This window comes from Equus przewalskii, chromosome 23 (assembly GCF_037783145.1).
Source record: "Equus przewalskii isolate Varuska chromosome 23, EquPr2, whole genome shotgun sequence".
Lineage (NCBI taxonomy): Eukaryota > Metazoa > Chordata > Mammalia > Perissodactyla > Equidae > Equus > Equus przewalskii.
Window position 1 is genome coordinate 10,861,637 of NC_091853.1, and position 20,460 is coordinate 10,882,096.

General features: G+C 44.8%; 1 protein-coding gene across 1 annotated transcript in view; it reads left to right on the forward strand.

The window, feature by feature from the left end:
- The window catches only part of PAPPA2 (pappalysin 2), a 255,583-nt gene that overhangs the window by 109,901 nt on the left and 125,222 nt on the right, over positions 1-20,460 (forward strand). Inside the window, exons 4-8 of the mRNA XM_008522125.2 lie at positions 7,080-7,373; positions 9,101-9,293; positions 12,539-12,660; positions 15,724-16,213; positions 19,273-19,401. Coding sequence (XP_008520347.2) covers positions 7,080-7,373; positions 9,101-9,293; positions 12,539-12,660; positions 15,724-16,213; positions 19,273-19,401 — 1,228 coding nt within the window. The remainder of the gene's footprint in view (positions 1-7,079; positions 7,374-9,100; positions 9,294-12,538; positions 12,661-15,723; positions 16,214-19,272; positions 19,402-20,460) is intronic.

Consider the following 20,460-nt stretch of genomic DNA (forward strand, 5'->3'; position numbering starts at 1 on the left):
TGAAATCTTCGCCCTCTACACGTTCTTGTCTTGGTTCGGTCTTGCCCAGAACAAGGACTCCCTTCTAATGAGACCACAGGCTGTAAAACTAAGAAGCCAATACAAGATTTGGAGATGAGTGGTTCCTGGGCTGCTGGTTCTGTTAAGAATTTGCTTGTCTTTCTAGCTCCCGTGATCTTTTTCTTTTTCAACCTTTTCCATTTCATTTCTCCTCTTGTCTTTCAGTCCACTTTGCTGCTTTTTCCCCTTGCGATGTCCCAAAGTGCTCTGTCCTTGGACCTCCAGGCAAGCTTTGATAGCCTTGTCCCTTCCTTGTGGAGAGTATGTTTTGGGGAGCCTGTTTTAGAGTGTAACTGGAAGTAATTATATAGGCACCTGCAGACCAGCCCTCAACCTCCTTGTTTTATGGGCGTATAACAGTCAGCCCTAAAAGTTTTACAGAACCATTTTAAAGTCATTTCAATCATGTCCTTTTCTCCAACTGCCTGAGGTTTTTTTTTTTTTAATAGAAGTAGCTTTGGGAATCATTCTCTTTATTGCGTGCCACTCTGGCGGTCTTGGGCTGACTCTGGGAGAAGCCATTTGGAACAAGAGAATGCAGCGTCGCTTGGGGAGCTTGGCTGTCTGCTCCTGGGTTTTCATCTTTTAATCAGCAGCTTCTCTCCCTTTTCTTCCCCTGCGCCATCCCCAAGACCACACAGCAACCCTGTCTTATTGTTTTAGTTGTCCTTTATAATCAAAGCTGAAAGGTCTTCTGAGAAGACATTTGTGCTTCCTCTGCCAGTCCATTAAGCAACAGCTGTGCCACACATGGCCACCAGTTGCTGAATCCAGGGAGCCCCATTCATATTATGTTCTATGTACAAGTTAGTGGTGCTGGCATGTATTGATTTCAAGTCCCACTGTACACATTCAAAAATGCAAGAAATGTAACATTTATTTATTCTTCTATAATTGAACTTAATTTCTATTTTGAGCCCCTACATTGCTGGGTAGTAGAAATTTACTCTTAATCAATTGCGCTTCTTTTGCCTGGGCCTGTATCTAACTGTAGAGATGGCTTATAAACGCCAAGGCCGTGGGGGAAAGGATCCGTTTTGTCCTTAGCCATTAGGTGATGTTGGTCACCTGAGATGACCCTTGTTCCCATCACAACTTCAGCGAGTCTCTAGGAAGCTCTCCACCACCCTTCCCTCTTCACCTCACTGGTCAGCCATTCTTCTCTAGAACGAGGCCACTTACCCAGGAATCCATCACTGGAATGAGGCAAGATCCCCCTGCTGTGTCCAATCACATGCACCTGTTTTGAGTCTTTATCCCTTTACCAGGTCTCGAAAGATAGAGTACAGTCCGCTTTGTCTGGACCCAACACTAGGTATGCATTCCCATTCTTGCCATTTTATCTATTCTCTCTTCCCCTAGCTTAGGAGAATCCGTTCAGGGCTAAGATGTGGTGGTGGCATTGGTAACATGAGACAAGGATCCTTAGCCTCCCTTCAGGCACCATGCTGGCTAAACCGTGGAGTCTTCTCAGGGCCCAGATGGCATAGGCTTTGGAAACCTCACAGCCAGAGCAGGACTCCTCTCCTTGCTTTTCACTCTTGTGTATCACCTAATGAGGTAATGAGTGAATGCAAGAGAGTCTTGCTTCCTGCACTGGCAGGAGAGTAAGGTGGGGGGAGGCAGGGAACCACTGGGGTAAAATAGTATTTCCAAAATCTTGCCCCTTCTTTCACACTATTGCTTCAAAGTTTCCCTTGAGTAGGTACTCCTGGTCTTGTCATCAGTCCCTAGGCAGCCTTGCAGGATAGGTGTTGCAGAGGTGAATGAAGGTAGAAAGAGTCTAAGTGTCTCAGAGTGAAGATTGAGGGGCCAAGTTATGGCTGAAAGCGTGTGTTGGCATGTCTTTCTACTTCCTGTTTCAGTGTAGCAGATGAGAGCAGAGAGCACAGAGAAAAAGATTCGATTGCAGGGGAGGGAATCCCATCCCCCTCCATTCTACCACCATTTTTATCCCTTATTTGTGTTTTAATTTTATCCTCCAAGATGAGGAGAAACAAAAGTGAACAGTGGTTTTGAGTCTAGGAAGTGGTAATTATATTCTCTATAACTAGAGAAGTGGGGAGGAAAAGGTTATTGGCACATAAAAAAAAGGATGTCTTGTGTAAATCTGACCTAACAGCAAGGTCTATGAAGAATGAAGATATCAGTCCCAATCCTATAAGATTTCCTTTCCTCACACAATCTCTAATTTCATGCTACTAGGAATGATTTTTGAATGCCAATATGTTGTCTATGAAGAGGATGGGCACTTGTCTATTTGCAACTCTGTCCAAGTCTTGTCTGTCTTCTGGGTGCCCGTGGCTCTCAGATTCAAAACGACATGGAAACAAAGTGTGAGCAACTTAGGAACAAATTCGAGCTCCTTGTGTGAGGGTGCTTGTCTACCTTGCCTGGCAATGCCTGGTTTCATTCTGGAAGGCCTGCCCTGTTTGTGTTTAGACCCTAGCTTCCATTCTCTTGATGAATGAAATGGTTAGGAGGGAGCCAACAAGTGGAGAGGGCAAATGAGCATGTGTGGCCAGGCTGCTTTATGTAATTATAGTCTAAGATACATTTTACGTCACTTTTTTCTGGAAAATAAGCTAAATGCTTATTTATGTCCATTACTACTTCAATCTTCATAACAGCTCTTTGAGGTAGGAGCTCTTGTTATTGCTGAACATATTAGGAAATAGCCTTGAGAGCTTTTAAGGAATTTTCTCAAAGATAAGGATCAATACATTTCCAAGGAGTGTACGCAGCCAGAGGAGGATCCCTGGTTACTCCAGAGGCCACCCTGTGTGTGAGAGGCTTCTGTACGGTGGGGTAAAGACCCACCTCTAACCACTCAGAGTCTTACTCATGTTGCTGGTAATGAAAATGGAGGAAAGTGTGGGGCATAGGTATCAGCTTTAGAAGATGATGCTCATTGATTTGAATACTAATATAATATGGTCCTAGAAAGTAGCATTTTGTACTGTCTTTTCATTCTTACTAAGTTGCTCCTGGAAAAGGATTGCACATTTCCCTGAGAGGGTGGGATTTCGCAGCTCCTCACACCCTCCCAGGTCAGACCCACATGGCAGAGAGGGCAGAAAGGGACTGCCGTACTGGGGATTCAGTTTTTATTTATTATTTATCATGTCGTCTTCCTTCTTAATGAAAAGAAGTTCTCACATTCCTCTTTGTTGATTTTGGGCAACAAGTCTTTATGCCTCACTAAGGCTTTGGCATGAATATAAAACATGTCTGTATGTGATTTTTATCAAAACGTGAAAGAACTTTTATAAACTAAACCATGAAATAATTGATGTCCTTCCTCTGTTACCCACATGGGTGTGTGTCTTGAGTGATTAAAACTCACTCCCCTAGTCATTTAACAGGTTTATTTCAGTTGGAATAAAGAGTGGTGGAGAAGAAGAGCGTGGGACCCCCGTGCCTGCGCGACAGGAAGGAGAGCGCAGGCTGGTGTTAAGATTAACAGCAGTGAGTCTGGATCACTTGAAACTCTGTAGCAGATCTGAGAGTGGAGTGTTTGCAGCTGCTCATTTCCAGCTTTTTCCCTCCCCTCGGGCTACTGAGAGATGGGAGTCTAGGAACACAGATTACAAGGCTGAGGTGGTGACAGTCCACAAAAACAGAAATTTCTTCATGTGGTATTTATGATTGTCTCATGCAGTCCTGCATGTTAGCTCTTAGGGGAGTGGGATGAGAATAGCAGGAATCTTAGTGATAAGTCCAGCTAGCCCTCTCATTTGACAGATGAAGAAACCTCGTGAGAGGTTCAAGAGTGGAGCCAAGGTCATACAGCTGGCGAGGGTCAGGACCATGTTCCAAGTCCTTAAGTTCTAGTACAGTGTGATTCCATACCCCTGGGCTGTAGTGGGCAGAATCACCGTAAGAGGTCCAGGACCTTGAGCTTTTTCTTTCACATGTGTTGCTGCACATAGCACTTACTCCACATTAGAACATGTAGTGTTTTATTTAACACACATGTAGTAACTAAGCTCATTACTGTATGTTCCATACAGATGATTTTGGGGTAGAGCCCATCCTCTGGAATCAAAAATATAACTGTCAGTAAGTGTTTTAAAAGGCTTATGTTTTGAATTAAAATTTAAGTGCTGTCTGGTTCAATCTATATTCTCCTGTTTGGGGAATGTGCATTAAAAGTGCTATGGAGGAGAACCCGGGCCAGTTGCCCTTGGTGTGGAGGAGATTTGCTGGGAATGTCGAGGGTGTGCATTTTTATGCTTCTTCCTTCATTTATAAATAAGCTGGTTTATTGAAAGGTGACTGTGAATCTATTGCAGAATGTTCTTAGATTTAGAAATATCTCATTTGGGGTTGAGGCAGAGGCTTCTGGTGGTTGATGAGATGCCCGCTATTATAATGACCACCCTCATATCCTCCTTGAGTGTCCCCAAGGCCACAATCCCAGTCATCCCTCCTTCCTTGACACATGCTACTTTGCCATCCCTTCTTCCTGGAATCTTATTTCTGTTCAACTATAACTCCTTTCTTCTACAACTGGAGGAGATCACAAGAGGACTTGGGCTGGTCTGACCAGAGAATGAGGGGATATTCGATGTTTGCTCAGAGGTAATAGGTATGGGTACAAAATAACTCTTGACTGGGAGTTTTCTTTGTCTTTGGTAGTGTTTCATGAATTGTGCTCCAAGGAATCCAGTATTCCAGAGATGTCAGAGGGATTCTACCCCAAACAGGTTCTGCGTTCAAATAAGCTTGGGAATCAAAGTGTTAAATAAAATTTCTGCAGGACTTTTCAGGACCTGTAACATAATTCTCATGTATAATTTGAATCTTTAGGAGGAAGGTACGGCATAGTGCATTTTCCTCAAGCATATTTAACTACTGATACCACTTTTTTTTTTTAAGTATTTCCCAGAGCCAGAGTTTAAGAACACAATTCAGAAAGAAACTACTCAGTGTGGATACTTAACCCTTATAGGTGAATTGTAGCCTTTCAAAGTCCTATTTCTGGCAGGTCGGTTTTTTGAATCCAGAGCTTTAGAGGTGAGAGGAAGGGGAAGAAAGAGGAGAGAAAGGGATTCAGTGTGTGTCAAGGGAAGGAGTGTGGTGGAGGAAGGAGGCGGAAGAGAGTGAAGGTGCTTAAAAAGGCAATTGAGAGACCAGAAAACTGTTCTCTTAGAATATCTTCATTGGTGGGAAGGTTGATAGTGCTGTTGGAGAACTGAGAGCACGGTGGTGTATGAACTCTGATGATGCTTACTGCTGTAATCAGATATGTAAACATGAAGGGGTAGGCTTCTTGTAAAGTGGAAATACTGCATTTCACCGAGTTTATTCAGATACTGGGCACTCTGGATGTTATTGAAATAGATCTGTTTCCAAATTACTTTAACTTTATGTTGACATAAGAATGATGCACAAATGAAAGAAATATACAGAAAATAACTTTATAAAAGGAAAAAAGGATAATGTTGGAGAAGAAGAATTTTTACTGGAAGTGACAGAAATGATAAACAAGGGAGATGAGGTCTAGCTCTGTTTTTAGATGTGCAAGTAGACAATATATCTCAGGACGAGTGTGGGCATGGCTTGGTTATTGTCAGCATGTCTGAGTAGACTGGGAAAAACTAGAACTTAGATTTGGAAACTGCTTCTCGCAGTAACGTAGTCACTCAAAAGGTAGATTGAGCTGCCCACTTGAGAAACCAGTGGGCCTGGTGCCAGATACCCTGTGACTGTGTCCTGCACATAAAACCATGTGTGTACTTGTCCATAGGGCATAATATAGAATTCAGGAATGAGAGCGAGTCCCTGGAATAGGATCTAACAAAAGGAAGGCAGGGCTGTTCTTCTGGAGGCCCTGCTGTACTCAGTAGACCATTGATTGAGGGAGAGCTTGGGTAGGATGAATGAAGCAAGTCCTGGGAACTGGGATCAGATCTGGGACAGAAGGGCAGGGTCAGCCTGGAAACACAGCTAAGAAGGACTCTAGACCACAGAGGGTTGGTCCACAGCTGTTGACATTCCCTGTTTCAGTCCTAGAGATGAGAATGGGCCTAATCCTGACAATTTTTGGAGATGAAGAAGGAAAGTCAAATGGTTCCAGCCATGGGGAGAGGAGGGAAGCAGGGATTGGAAGCTAGACAGATAGAAGTTGGAGCACTCAGCGGTCTTTCACCTTTTCTTTTGTCAGGTTACAATGAGACGACTAGGTCTTTTGTCTAAGCCCAGGTAGAATGCAATGAACTCTTCTCTGAAATGTCTCCTTGGTGTTGAGATTTTTGGGGAGTGAAGGTGGGGCATATACTTGTGACATTCTGGTAGTCATAGTAGTTTAGTTGGACTTATCTTGTGTCTCATGGTTGTTAGATCCTTGAGAGTAGGGGTCATGAAATCAGAAATAGCATACACAACTGTTGTTTACTAAGCTCCTACAATATGCCAAATGCTTAAAACAAAAAAATAAAACCAAGAAGTAGGTGTTATCATCTCCACTTTACAGACAACAAAACTGAGGTTCTAGAAGGTCAGATAGCAGCTATTCAGGTCTTCAGAGCTGGTACATGGAGGGGCCAGGAGTCAGACCCAGATGTCCCTGGCTCCAAATCCCATGTGCTTTCACTTATACCACCTGGGAAGTTTTAAAAAATACTGAGGCACGTACCCTGTCCTCAAATATTTGGATTCATTTCATTTGGACTAGCATTTGGACATCTGTATTTTGTAACTCCCCTGGGGGATTTCGGTGTGCAGCCAGGGTTGGGAATCCTGGTCCTCTATCATGTCGTCTTGTCTGTATTGTTATCCCTGGCATGTAGTACAGCACTCACCCGTGATAGGGGTTAAAGACGTGTTTATTGATTAGTTCGGATGGTGTCTGTAGCCAGAGGGAAGAGCAGGGACTGAATGCCACTAGAAGTTATAAAGTGTCTCCTTAGAGGCTGAAATCGAACATTTGATGTTCATCCGAAGACATAATTAAGGATCAGAGGGCTGCTACCCATTACATGCTTAGAGATGTTTTCCCAAACCTTCTCTTGCAGGTGGCGTTGTCCTCAATCCATCCTATTATGGCATGTCTGGCCATACCAACATCATGATCCATGAGGTGGGGCATGTCCTGGGACTCTACCATGTCTTCAAAGGGGTCAGTGAAAGAGAATCGTGCGATGACCCCTGCAGGGAAACGGTGCCGTCCATGGATACGGGAGACCTCTGTGCTGACACTGCCCCCACTCCCAAGAGTAAGCTGTGCCGGGACCCAGAGCCTACCAATGATACCTGTGGCTTCACCCACTTCCCAGGGGCTCCATTCAGCAACTACATGAGCTATACAGGTATCACAACAGTCTTGACGTATTTGCTTTTTAAGATTGTGTGGGGGCCTTTGAGGGCTGGACACGTGGAGGTGGAGGTGTGGGAGGTGGAGAGGGCTGTCAAGCAGTCATTTGTGCCAGAGTTGAAGTGTATTTGTCATGGCATAGTCTTTTGTTCAAGTCTTTGAAGAACTTAAAAACATTTTGAGATATTAAGGGGTCTCGTTGACTGGATTCTTTTCCACAAGAGATTAAACACACTTATATCTCAGATAGTTAGAAAAGGGGACTAAGCCAAATCTCTCTTGAGATCCCTTTGACCTCTCGAACTTGGTTATTCTTGTTCTTAGGCACGTACTCTGGAGAAGAGTCCAATAGAGATGGGGAAAGAGGTTTCTGGGTCAAAGTGGCTCTTTGTACTATTTTTGAAGTTGGCCAAGACGATGGCTCTGGTTAATTTTAACTCAGGATTCCTTTTTATTTTATGTTATTTTTTTAAGTATCAGATTCTCTTCTTCCAACACTAGCCAAAGGCTGACTTTTAGCTTGCCTATCAAAAGAATGGTGCCATCTCACTTAAAAAATGATGCTTTCCTGGCCCTGGGAGCGATTGTATCACCTGGTCTTGTTGCCTGGATTTTGCTTCTTTCTTGTCCTCACACACCTTCCTTGTTTCTGGCAAAAAGTAATACTAGTCTAATCTAGTCTGATAATGGTCTCAAATTTATCCCTAAAGTGAAGGACTTATTTGATGTTGATGACCTCCTCCAGTGGGGAAGGAAGGAGGTAATTTTTCTGTAAGGTCAAGGGGCTCGTTTGGTGATAAGTTCTGGAACCAGCCCCTCCCAAAAAAGGATCAACCACAACACCCTGGTCATGCCTTTGAAGAGAAGAAAGAGTGGTGAGCTGGCCCTGTTTGTGACATATCACTATATTTCTATCCAGGTCTCATTTTGATGTGTAATTCAGGTGCACTGAATTCACAAGGACCAGCATCTGTACCTCCCCCAACAAGGACCCAGTGGCCATTGCTGGGGCAGAGAGACCAGACAGGGGCGTCAGAGGGCGGAGCTGTTTAGGCACTACCTTTGAAGTGGGCAGAGGACACATCTAAGAAGCAGGGGAAGTGTTTGACTGGTTTGCTTTCATTGAAAAAGGCCCTGGAACTAAGATAGCTCCCTTTCTAATCCCAATGAAAAATGTATCTAATAGGAAGATTTTGCTGGCTCCAAAGTGAGGTGGGGACCACGACTGCCAGTCCTGCTGCCTCCTTGACATTTTGGCTCTCTCTCCCCTTGATCATCAACCCTGAATACCCACTAATTTTGGCCAGTGTCACCGGGCATAAAGCAGGTGTCTGCAACTCTGCAGATGTTCACAAATAAAAAGGCCATATGCTGAAACACTGCCATCTTGTGGTTTCCTGAGTAAGCAGCCATCAGCTCAGAGCAACCCCGTACCCTAGGGCACGAGTCTCACCCTGGCCCAGCCCAGCCTCAAGGTAATAGCCCTGCTTTAGAGATAAGCAAGTGCTATTCTCTGCCTTCTCTTTCCCACTTCCAGCTTAGATACTTTCTGGAACGGAATGCTTTTATTCATTTGACAAGTGTTTATGGAGCCTAATGAGTTTGAGTTGTTGCGTTAGGTGCTGGTGACCCAGGTGTGAACGAGGCAGAATTTATTCCTGCCTTGGTGCACTTTGCAAGTGAAAACCTCCATCTCTCCTGTTCTCTTTTTTGTCTCCACAGACGATGACTGCACTGACAACTTCACCCCTAACCAAGTGGCCCGAATGCACTGCTATTTGGACCTTGTATATCAGCAATGGAGTCAAAGCCAAAAGCCCACCCCCATTCCCATCCCACCCATGGTCATCGGGCAGACCCACAAGTCCCTCACTATCCACTGGCTGCCTCCAATTAGCGGAGTTGTGTATGACAGGTGAGAGAGGCATTTGCCATGGACGAGCTGGGAGAATGTTTCTGTGGCGTTTTTTATGCACAAGGGGAAGAACATGAAGTTAGGGGAACCCCAATTTGGAACCGTAAACATGTGCACCACTGCTCAGGGTTGCCTCCTCCATCCTGCTGAGTTCTCCTCTCCTTAGCAGAGCTCGTGGGGCTCTCATGTGAGCCAGTGGCTCATCAGACATGCTCATTCCTTGCCGAGGGGCCTATCAGATGTTTCCTTCGGAAGGTCACATCTGGCAGGCTTCCAGGAGCTATAAATGTGGGAAAGCCTTCTCTGCCTCATGCTATACCTGTGCCTACCCCGCTATGGCTGCTGCCTGGTGGGATTGTCATTCCTTATCTGTTCGTTGTCCTATCTGCCCCACTCAGATGACAGCTCCTAGGGGCCAGGACTGTGTTGTGTATCTTTGTCTCTTGGCCTGCCACAATACACACCTAATACATGTTTATTGAAGAGAATGATTATACTGAAAATTAGTTTTTATTCGTCCTTTGCATATTGGTATAAATGAATGCCAGGGACCTTTTTGTAAAAGAGAGAAGGTAGGAAAAGAGTGGCATCTGACAGTTGGTGGGAGGATAGGGGAATGTGATGACCTGTGCAGGCCCTCTGCTTTCACAACGTGACACCGTATTCTAAATGACAAGCATAGCTGTTATCAGTTTGGTCCTTCTGTGTGTGAAGCCTTGTGCTGGGTGTTTTAGCTGCAATTGCTTCATTAGGCCGTGCAGTAAGCACAGTTCCTGCTCTGTGAGTGAGACAGCCAAGCATAGAGAAGCACGCAGTGGCTAGCCCCAGACCTCACAAGGAAATAGAGGTGAATTTGGGGCATCCACTGGAATTGCAGAAAGGAGGAACACAGAATAGATTATTTCTTTGAATTTAGAGCTTTCCCAGTTAGCAGGTGGCTAGCTCTTCCTCTGTGTGTCACACTTCCCCTCTGAGCTAAGGAGCTGGATGTCCCCGGAGCATGTTTCCATGTCCTCCAGCTTTGCTGAAAGCCTGGGTGAGAGGACAGAGAGAGACGGGTGGGAGTAAGTGGGGGAATCATTTTCCAAAGTGGCCTTCCCAGCATTCTAGGATCTTGGTACCTGTCCTCAATACCCTGATGCATACTCAAGGCATGACATCTCTTAGACCCCACTATCCTGTAAAGCAGTTTTGATTGTCCTCAGCACCCAAGCTCTCACAGGCTCCATTTGTGAGTCAAGACATATCTGTTCGATGTGTGTAAGAATCCTCTTCCTGCGAGTGTGACCTTGTGCCGCTTCGGTTGGACTGGCTGAACAGTGAGTCCTCTGTGGGCATGTGCAAACAGGAGTTTTACATCAGTTTATGTAACACATGTAAACAATTTAATCTTTCAATTCTCTGTCTGGTACAAACGTTACGATAAAGCAGACATCAGTGCTGGCTTACTGCGAGTCTGTTGGCAGGGCAGGCTGCAGTTTGCTTCCTTTCTCAGCTAGGTGGGTCACAGCATTGAGGCCTCTCAACACGTGTGTCAGGGAGACTCACGTCACATACCCAGCGATTTATGTCACTCTTGGAGTTGTGTTTACTCCTCCCCAGTAGGTATTTGGAACCCTTATGTCAGAGAGGAGCCCAACCACGCATTCAGCCACGGCCCCGGAAGGGCCAAGTGCATCAGGGAAAAGTGGTTTGGAGTTACGTCCACACTAGAAGTGAGTGCTGACTGGAGTCCGAGGTTGGAGCTTAACTACACCTTTTCATTGCCAAAGTACTGGACACTTGATGGTGTTTGGAAACGTGCTCAAAGGAATTAAGGAACTTGTTGTGACCTTCAGCAATTTACTTTATCTCTCCGAGCCCAAGTGTCCTCATCTGTAAACATGGGGTTCTTACAGGGAGTAGAAATCAGTTATGAAAAGCACCTAGTGGAACAATGCCAAGTGTATAATGTGCTTAATAAATGGGAGCTGGTGGTGTGATTACCACCCTTATTTAACAATACTATTTTTCTAGTATATTACAAAATACTACTTTTCTCCGCCTACCTGTTGAGACACCTTGACTCGATGCCTCCATTTTCAGATGTGTCATTTACAATTGGGCTTCTACAAAAATCCTAAGTAGCAGAGGATGAGCCTCATCAAGTGATTTCCCCTTGTGGTTTAGCTACTGTTGTTCGTACCTCTTTACCTCTTCCAATCACCCCAGATCTGGAGCTTAAAGAGCTCTTCAGAGACTGTACTGATAGTCTCATGGACGCCCATGGAACCAGCTCTCACAGAGGACTGCTGAGGCCAGTCCCCGGGCTGACTGCTGCGGGGAGACGGAATAGGGCTTGGTCTGGACTTGCTCGCAGGCAAAGGAGAAGGAATGGGAGTGGGAGTTCGCAACACCACGGAGCAATGCCCGAAGACGGGAGCCAAAGGTGCAGTGGGTGCCCAGAGGAGGGAGCGATGGCCACTCAGAGGAGTCAGGCTAAGTGCCATCACAGAGGTTACGTTTGAATGAGTCTTGAAGTTTGAGTAGAAATTTGCTAAACAAAGAAGCTTGGAAAGCCTCTTTGACAGGGGAGACAACAGCAAGTTTCATGGAGCTGTGCGAACAGTGTGATGTATTTGTGGAGGGGTGATGAGTTCTTGGCGATGGGAATGCAAACTTCATGAAGGAACTGAAGGAGGTAAGGCTGGAGCGAGCGAGCTTGTGAAGGACCTTGAATCAGCTAAGAAATTCAAATGTACCTCCATAGGCAATGGAGAGCCGAGGGGCATTATGTGTCCTATGACTCTTATTTTATGTATGTGATTAAAAGTAAGGAGTTTAAAACAGAAGAACGCATATAGCTAATAAGTTTACTCTGAAAATTGTTGTCTCTGTTTGTTGGGGGAAGGCGAGGGGCCTTTGCATGACTTCTGAGAGTCAGCATGGAAAGGAGTTTTATATCGAAAGATTCAGATGGTAATTACTTTGTGTTGATTGTTCCTCAGCTAGAGGCTGCCCACTTTCATCTCCACAGGCCTCCTTTATGACCTAGTTAAATTCTTCTGCTTCATAACCTTGAGATTTTCATGTCACTATGAATTTTGCAAAGATGAGGTCTACACAAGAAAGAAATGAGTTGAGAAATGGCTGTGCTCCCAGGCCTCATTCACCATCGCCGCTCTCCCACCCCCAAAGGTCTTCTGAGTTTCCTCATCCAGGTCATCTGATTACTTCTCCTCATCTTCCTCCCTTGGTCTTCCCAGGGCCCCGGGCAGCGTGTGTGGTGCCTGCACTGAAGATGGGACCTTCCGTCAGTACGTGTACACGGCTTCTTCCCGGCGCGTGTGTGACTCCTCAGGTTACTGGACTCCAGAGGAGGCAGTGGGTAAAGGACCATGGCTTTTTCATTCATACCTCAGTGGCCGCTGAGAATGGGGGTTGAGGTTAAGGGTGGAGCGGTGGCATGGTGAGAAAAAGGTAGCTGTATGTTTGTGTGTGTGTATCTGTGTCTGTGTGTGTCTGTGTGTTGCTGGGTATCTCCAGGGGCCTGGGAAGGACTCTGCCTGGTACCTTTGTGTGCCAGACGTCCCACGTGTTCTTAGTATGATGAAGCAGAGGTCAGCATAGAGGACAGAAGGATGGAGAAGTCAGCTGAGCTCAGGGTGGGACTTCAGAGTGAGATAGCTCAGGTGTGTAGTGTTACATGTGCCCCCCAGCCCAGGGAGCAGCCTTGCCACGTGACGTGTAAGCTGGTCTCTTACTCCTCTCTATCAGGAGGGTAATAGAGAACACTTTGCAGGGAACACTCTACACTGGCTGAGCCAGTTTGGGTGGGAGTGAGGTGGACTAGGTGTTCCAAACTGATCGTTCTCGTTTAGGCTATTTTATGAGTCTCTTAATCACTGGTACTGGTTGTGCTTTGGATATGATCTTAGCTAAGATCTAGGAGGGGGAAAATGTTTTTAGTTGTCCCTTTTCCTGTCTCTCTTCCAACTTCTCAGTTACGTAGTCACTCATCTATGTATATCAATGCTTCTAAGACGAATTAGGGTGTGAGTGTTATCCCAATTCAAATCCAGAAAATGCTCTTGACATGAGTTTTAGCACCTTCTGATGAATGGCCTGACTTCATCCATCATCACCATCTTCAGTGTTGAGTCATTATCTTTTTCTTTTCCATATGTTTATTAAGATCCTAAAAACGACTCAGTAAGATGCGTTTGACATGGCTTTATTTGAGTTAGTTTTTAGCCTTAAAGAAAGAAAGGAGAACATTGGTCTAATAGTCTACAGTTCTGCAAGATGTCCCCTTGGGCTCCTAGTTGTACAAATGACAGGAACCTCAAGGAGAAATCTGGAGGAAGACAATTACTTGATTAATCATATGGGACTTTTTTCAAATGAGAGTTTTCAGGGAAGAATGGAAAGTGACTATAAAATTTACATTGGCACTGCATTGGTCTCTTTTAGAGATTGGCATTTCATAAAAGGCCATTTCTGTGGCAAACAGTTTGTCCTGTGCTGGTGTTTTAATGCCCATTTGACTCCCTGGCCCTGTAATTTTTTCTTTTTAATTCTTGGAAAAGTTTAAAGTTATCTGGTAGAGGTGAAAGGAATTAGAAGTTCTGGGTTCTAATTCTTATTGTGTCTTGAGGCAAACCAACTCAATTTTTAGAGCCTCTACTTCATGTTTTAAGATGAGAATATAATAAGTTGTGACAGACGGTGCTGCTGTTGGGTTGGCTTCCAAGGGCCTTTACTCTGCTGGTATCTTGGGATGACTGTTGGAAAATACTGCTGAGAAACACCGGTCTTCCTTTGTTTTGAAAACGTGAAGAACCAAGTCATATTTAAAATATCCACACTGTAAGTGATGGACACCCCAGCAGAGCATGCACAAACACATATATTCACAGATATGAGCAAAATGTATTTAATTACACCTAATGAACACCTATTGGCCACCACCTACTTTCTAAATGCTGTGGGGAATGGAAAATTGAACCAGACATGTTCCCTGCTTAAGTGTCATCTTCTTGGAGAGAACTTCCTTGAATCCATAATCTAAGATAGCCCCCAACCCAACCCTATCATTCTCTAGTCCCTTGTCATCCTTCGTTTTTCTTCAAAGATGCCATTACCACTTGTAATTATACTTATACCTCTTTATTTATTGTTGCACCTTCCACCCTATTGTAAAATATGTGAAGGTAAGACCTTTATCTCTCTTGTTCGCTATTCTATCTCTAATGCCTAGATTAGTGCTGAGTGTAAAAGAGGGACCCAGTCAAGTTTTGTTGAATGAATGAATGAATGAAGGTATTCACAATATTGGCAAAAACCAATAAGAACCATAAGATGTAATACACACACACACAAACACACACACACACACACACGTTTGAACTTGTTTCCTCTGGGCTTTGGAACATTCTCTATTTTCCAAATTCTGAAGGTCTAAACAATTCTGATTTTGCAAATGTAGTTTGCAGCTGCTTCTATGGAACAGGGTACAGCTCTTCTACACTAACCTAGTAAGGCAGGGGTTAAATAGTGCTTATTTTATAAATGTGGAAGTTGAGGCTTAGAAAGAGCTGCTATGGTCACACGGGTAATGGCACAGCACCCATTAGAGCCTGGCGCTGCTGATTCCTTATTCAGCACTTTCCCTTCGATTCCCTTTATGTGAAATAAAAGACAACCGCCTTATATAGATCATTTCCACAGAGCTGACCTTAACATATTTGTGGTATTTGGTTTTTCCACCATTACCTTTTTATCTGGCTACTGAATCTCCACTTTTGCCCACTCTAGAATACGTGTTTCTCTTTCCTGCCTGCACTTTCCTCCATGCAGTGACCTACCTCCTCACGCTTCCTGAACTGAAAGGGAAATTTCAATGTATGGCTTTAAAGTGTGGCTAACAGTTGATTTGAAGGACTGCCAAGGTGCCATCTTAGGGAATGAAAGTTTCGTGCCAGAGCCTAGTTAAACAAGGAGCAGAGTGGCAGACTGAAATGAATATTGGCCTTATTAATAAATAAAATGGGGCTTCAGAAGCATTAATTTATCATAAATTATTAATAAACTAAGTGCAAATAATTCTCCTTCGCTCAAGGATTCATTAAAGACGTGGTTCACCCTTCCGCGTTGGCCTCAGGTTTCTGCCTAGGATCTGGGTTGCTCTATTCCCAATGCCTTGCTGGTTTTCTCTTGTTAAAGGCACCAAGTAGAGGTGACATGGAACAAGACGTAATACTTTTGAATTGTTCCACCTTTGTCCTCACCTTTGTACTGCTTAAGATCTAACCCACTAAGCTGACCAGCGTCTGTGGGAATTCCCTCTACATTCTCTTCTTCATTCTTCTTTCTAGTAGTTGATATGGACTACTCGCTTTCAGACTTTTAATGGCCATTCCTGATATGTCTTTCTGTTCATCTCCCCCAGGGCCTCCAGACGTGGATCAGCCCTGTGAGCCGAGCTTGCAGGCCTGGAGTCCAGAGCTCCACCTGTACCATATGAACATGACGGTCCCCTGCCCTTCGGAAGGCTGTAGCCTGGAGCTGCTCTTCCAGCACCCGGTCCAAGCCGACACCCTCACCCTATGGGTCACCTACCTCTCCATGGACTCCTCCCAGGCACTCTTTGATACGGAGATCTTGGTGGAACACCAGGAGTCTGTGCACATGGGCCCCTTAGACACTTTCTGTGACACCCCCCTCACTATCAAACTGCATGTTGATGGGAAGGTCTTGGGGGTGAAAGTCTACACCTTTGATGAGCGGATGGAGATTGACGCAGCTCTCCTGACTTCTCAGCCCCACAGTCCCCTGTGTTCTGGCTGCAGGCCTGTGAGCTACCAGGTTCTCCGGGAGCCCCCATTTGCCAGTGGCTTGCCCATGGTGGTGACAGATCCGCACAGGAAGTTCACAGACGTGTGAGTTGGGCAGTAAGGCTTTCTAAACCATGGGATGTCCTGGGGCTTTGGGAGTGAGTTTTGTTTCCATTTTCCCCCACATTTTTACATTCTGACATGCCCTTAGTTGGAGAAATGTTCAGCATCTCAGAGGGGATTTTATTCTAGAGTGACATCTCTGAGATGAAGGAAAATATTTCCCAGAAAGGGGCAAGAAGGTGTTCTGACTGATGATGCCGTCATTAGGATTAGGGAAAAAAGAGGTTAGTCTGTGAGGTGTGTCCGTTGGACTGAAAGTAGTTGCCACAGATAAGTTGATCGGAGTCAGACACTCCTGTATGGTGACACAAGTTAATTTCTGATTCCTTGCTGCAGTTGTTGGGTAATCTGCCACAGCTCCTATGACTTTCGAAGGTTATGGTCAACTCTTCCTTAGCTCAGCAAAGAAGCCCAGGGTCCTGCAGACACTACACTTAGTTTCATGACTCTTTCATGATGTGTGTTTCATGCTTTCCTCTTTTTCTTCTTCCATCCTCCCTCCATCTCTCTTTCCTTCTTTTCCAACTCTCCTCTTTCTCTTTCTTCTGTTCTTTCTACATTTAGCGAGCTCTGCTGTGTTCCCGGCACTGTGTACTCAGTGCGAGGGACACAGACTAGGATAAAATTGTTGGCTTAAAAGCGTTCAGTGTCTAGAGTAGGAGGCTGGTATCCTCAAAGGCAACTTCTCCCACCTCATAATTTTCCTTAGAGACTGCCCTGAGGATAGAACTAGGGGGAAAACAAAAGTTTTATCAGAGGTACTGCATCGGTTAGTTTTTGCTGCATTAGAAATCATCGCAAAATGTCGTGGGTTAAAGTAACTACTCTTTCTCGTGATTCTCTGGGTTGGTTGGGTGTTCTCATCTGTCTTGGCCTGGCCAGGGCTGGATGGCCGGGGACAACCTCATTTTAGAGGCTCATATTAGAGGTTCAGCTAGCGCGGCAGGCAAGCAATTGCCTGGCAAGACAATTGCCTCTTTCCACATGGTCCCTCATTCTCTAGTAGCTTCTCCTGAGCTGATTCTCATGGCAGTGGCAAGGTCTCCAGCAGCAGCAAAGGCAAGCCCCCAAATGCTCGCACTTTTCAAGCCTCTGCTTATGTTATTCATGATAACGTTCCACCAGCCAAAGCAAGACACACAGCCAACTCCAGATTCAAAGGGTGCAAAATCAACTCTGTCTCATGGTGAGAGGAACAGCAAAGTCACGTCCCAGGGAATGTGCATCTGGGGGTGGAAGAATTTGTGGCCATTCTGCAGTCTACCACAGCTACAGAAAGTAGAGAAAAATGTTCACCGTGGGCTTTACCACATCTTTGTCCCATATTTGCTCTCTGAATTAGAACTAGAAGACAGTGAAATGGTCAAAAAGCTCATACAAATGGGAGGATAGATCACGGGATGGATTCAAAAAGAAAAAAACATGATTTTTGAGCTTCTCTAATAAGTGGTTAAAATGGCATTTGTTATCTAACTTGGTATCCACACTTGCACTCACTCACACACACCCGCACCACACACTTAGACGCACAAATTTAAGATCAATAATATCCATTTTATGGGTGAGAAAACTAAGGCTTAACTTTAATTTGGTTGAACAGAACTAGTACGTGGAAGACTCAGGATTGAAATCCAGTTTTCAGACTGTCTCATTTTGGTGCCCTTTCCTTAGTAACACATTGCCTTTTACAAACTCACACCACTGAAGATTAGGGCTACCTGCTGCTGAGCCTTTCCCCCCAGCAAGCATAAACCCATCCTGACACTTGCTTCCAGTCCACTCCCAGCCACAGGACAGTGTAAGACGTTTATGTGTGGTTGCATGAGGAATCTGACGGAAACCAGCCCATAAAGAGGAGCCATGGGAATTGGTTAGGACATAAAATTGGTTCTGCTTTTGAGATCTCTGACACTTTCATGAGAAGATTGCTTCCCTACAGAAAGCTAATTTAGAAATCTGAGAGTATTTAATATTTAGGTGTCCTTCCCATTAAAATAACTAAAAGCCAGTACAGAGATTTTTAAAGGGGTTTTTGAAGCCCCACGACCTTTCCTGTTTGCTGGTTGCAGCATCAGGAGAGAGAGCGGAGGCTTTGTGGTTGAGCTGAACAGTCTGTGAAGGAAGAGAGGGTCTTGGCAGCAGCTTCGCGGTGGTCACTCACGGCAGTCCTGACAACCCTTTGAGATCCTGTCCTCCTAATTCACTCCCATCCTGCTTGACTCTGGCAGTAGTTTTCCCACTAGGGCAGGCACTGGACAAAATTCACGTGAAGGCAGAGTTTGTCTTTGGAACCAGCACCCCCCCTCCTGAGCCCCGTCCTCCTTTCTGGATGTTCTCTCTCTCTTGTTCTCCACCTCATCAGTGCACCTGGGCTCTAGAGAGAGTTTGATAAACTCTGTTCATCTCTGGTGCCAACTGATAAAATTCCATTCCAGTCTATATGCATTTTGATAGGTTTGGAGCTGGGGAGTAATGTAACGCATTCCTAACCATGGAATTTCTTGTGTCCTCAAAATGATGATGGAAGGTGTTCTTACCTCCTTTTAGGAGAGTGTTGCTCTTCTCCTAAGGCTACAGTCTCCTTAAGATAAGAATTCTATTGAGAGACAAGAAAACTGTGATCCACAGACCCAAGAAGGGCCTCGCTAAGCCCCAATTCTGAAGATTTCCTCTTCACTTTCTTTGATTTCTTTGAAGATACAGAAGACTAGTTTTCCAATAGTTTTTTTTTTTTTTTAACGTGGTAAAGATATGCTTGAAATGTCATCCTCCTGTGTTGTGTAGGACTGTTAGTTAATTCAGCAAGCATTCATTGCACGTTCACCACGTGGAACATCCTGAATACAGAAAGGAATATGGTTTCAAACATTCTGCTGCTGTGTAAGACTGTGTACCCTGATCTTTGTTTCAGATGATTGGCATGTGTTTAACATTTATGTCCCCCGTAATATTTCTTTTAAACTCCTGCAAACCGTCTGCAAAGGAGCCAGGGCATGTCTCGCTTTCTGGATGTAGTGATCACAGCCTATTGGTTTCCACAGGGAGGTCACGCCTGGGCAGATGTATCGGTACCAAGTTCAAGCTGAAGCTGGAGCAGAACTGGGAGAAGCTTCACCTCCTCTGAGCCACATCCATGGAGCCCCTTACTGTGGAGATGGGAAGGTAGCAAGGTGAGTATCGTGTGCATGGGAACGTGCGAGGAAGGACCTGACCTGGAGAGTCAGCCTCAAGGTTGTTTGACTTGTTTTGGAAATATAGGCAGCAGGACACCGTGTGATTCTAGTGTTAAAATTTAAGACCTGGAAGTTATCTTGAAGGTCACCACATCTCTGCATAGTTAAGGAGGGCCAACCTTTATTTAGAGCTCACCCCAGAGTCCTGACATATTGGGGCTGATTCTGTGGGGCCCCTCTTGAGGTTTCAGAGAACAACTACTGGGCAGTGAATCAGGGAAGGAATTCATGGGGGAAAAGGCTGCTTGTCAAATGATGCTAAAAGAGGATGTGAGGATATATCTTTTGGATCAGTGGCCTGTCCTGTACTGCTAACGAGCGGTGTGACCCGAGTGAAGTCAGTATAGCTTTCTGAGCTTCAGTTAGTTGTTCATTTGACCCCTGGAAGACCTGATGGCAATGTAATTTCCAGCTATTCTAGAAAATCACCAAGGTAGAGGTGGAATCACTCCTTTGGTTTCTTAACATTCCTTTTTCTGTTTCCCTTTTGTGATAGCAACCTAGAGGACTAATTCACTCTAATTAGCCTGGGACTTTCCCAAATTTAGCACTGAAAATTCCCACACCCTGGTTTGTCACCCTCTATCAACCTATCCTGAATTCTTATCTAACCTAATATGTAGCTTATATAAAGCTGCTGGGAGTAGGAGGCTGGAAGGCCAGGCACTGTGATTTGTCTTAGATTCTGCATTCTAATAAGATGGCCTATTTTTAATTTCCCAGACTATGTGAAAATATATTACATCTTGAAGTTCTAATAGGAAGCAATTCTGTAGCCTTTCTTGGGATCCCTTGCATTGCTTAGTAATCACTAAGTATTGTTTATCTTCTCAATCTTCTGAGATCCTTAAGCTTTAGTGTAAGCCTATTCCTTTTCATGGAAATATAAACACCGCATGTTTGCAGACTTCGGTAATATATGAGGTGAATGAGGTCACTTAAATACCCAAACTTTGCTAGTTTGCTGCCACCTTCTGCCTAACTCAGTCTCAGCTT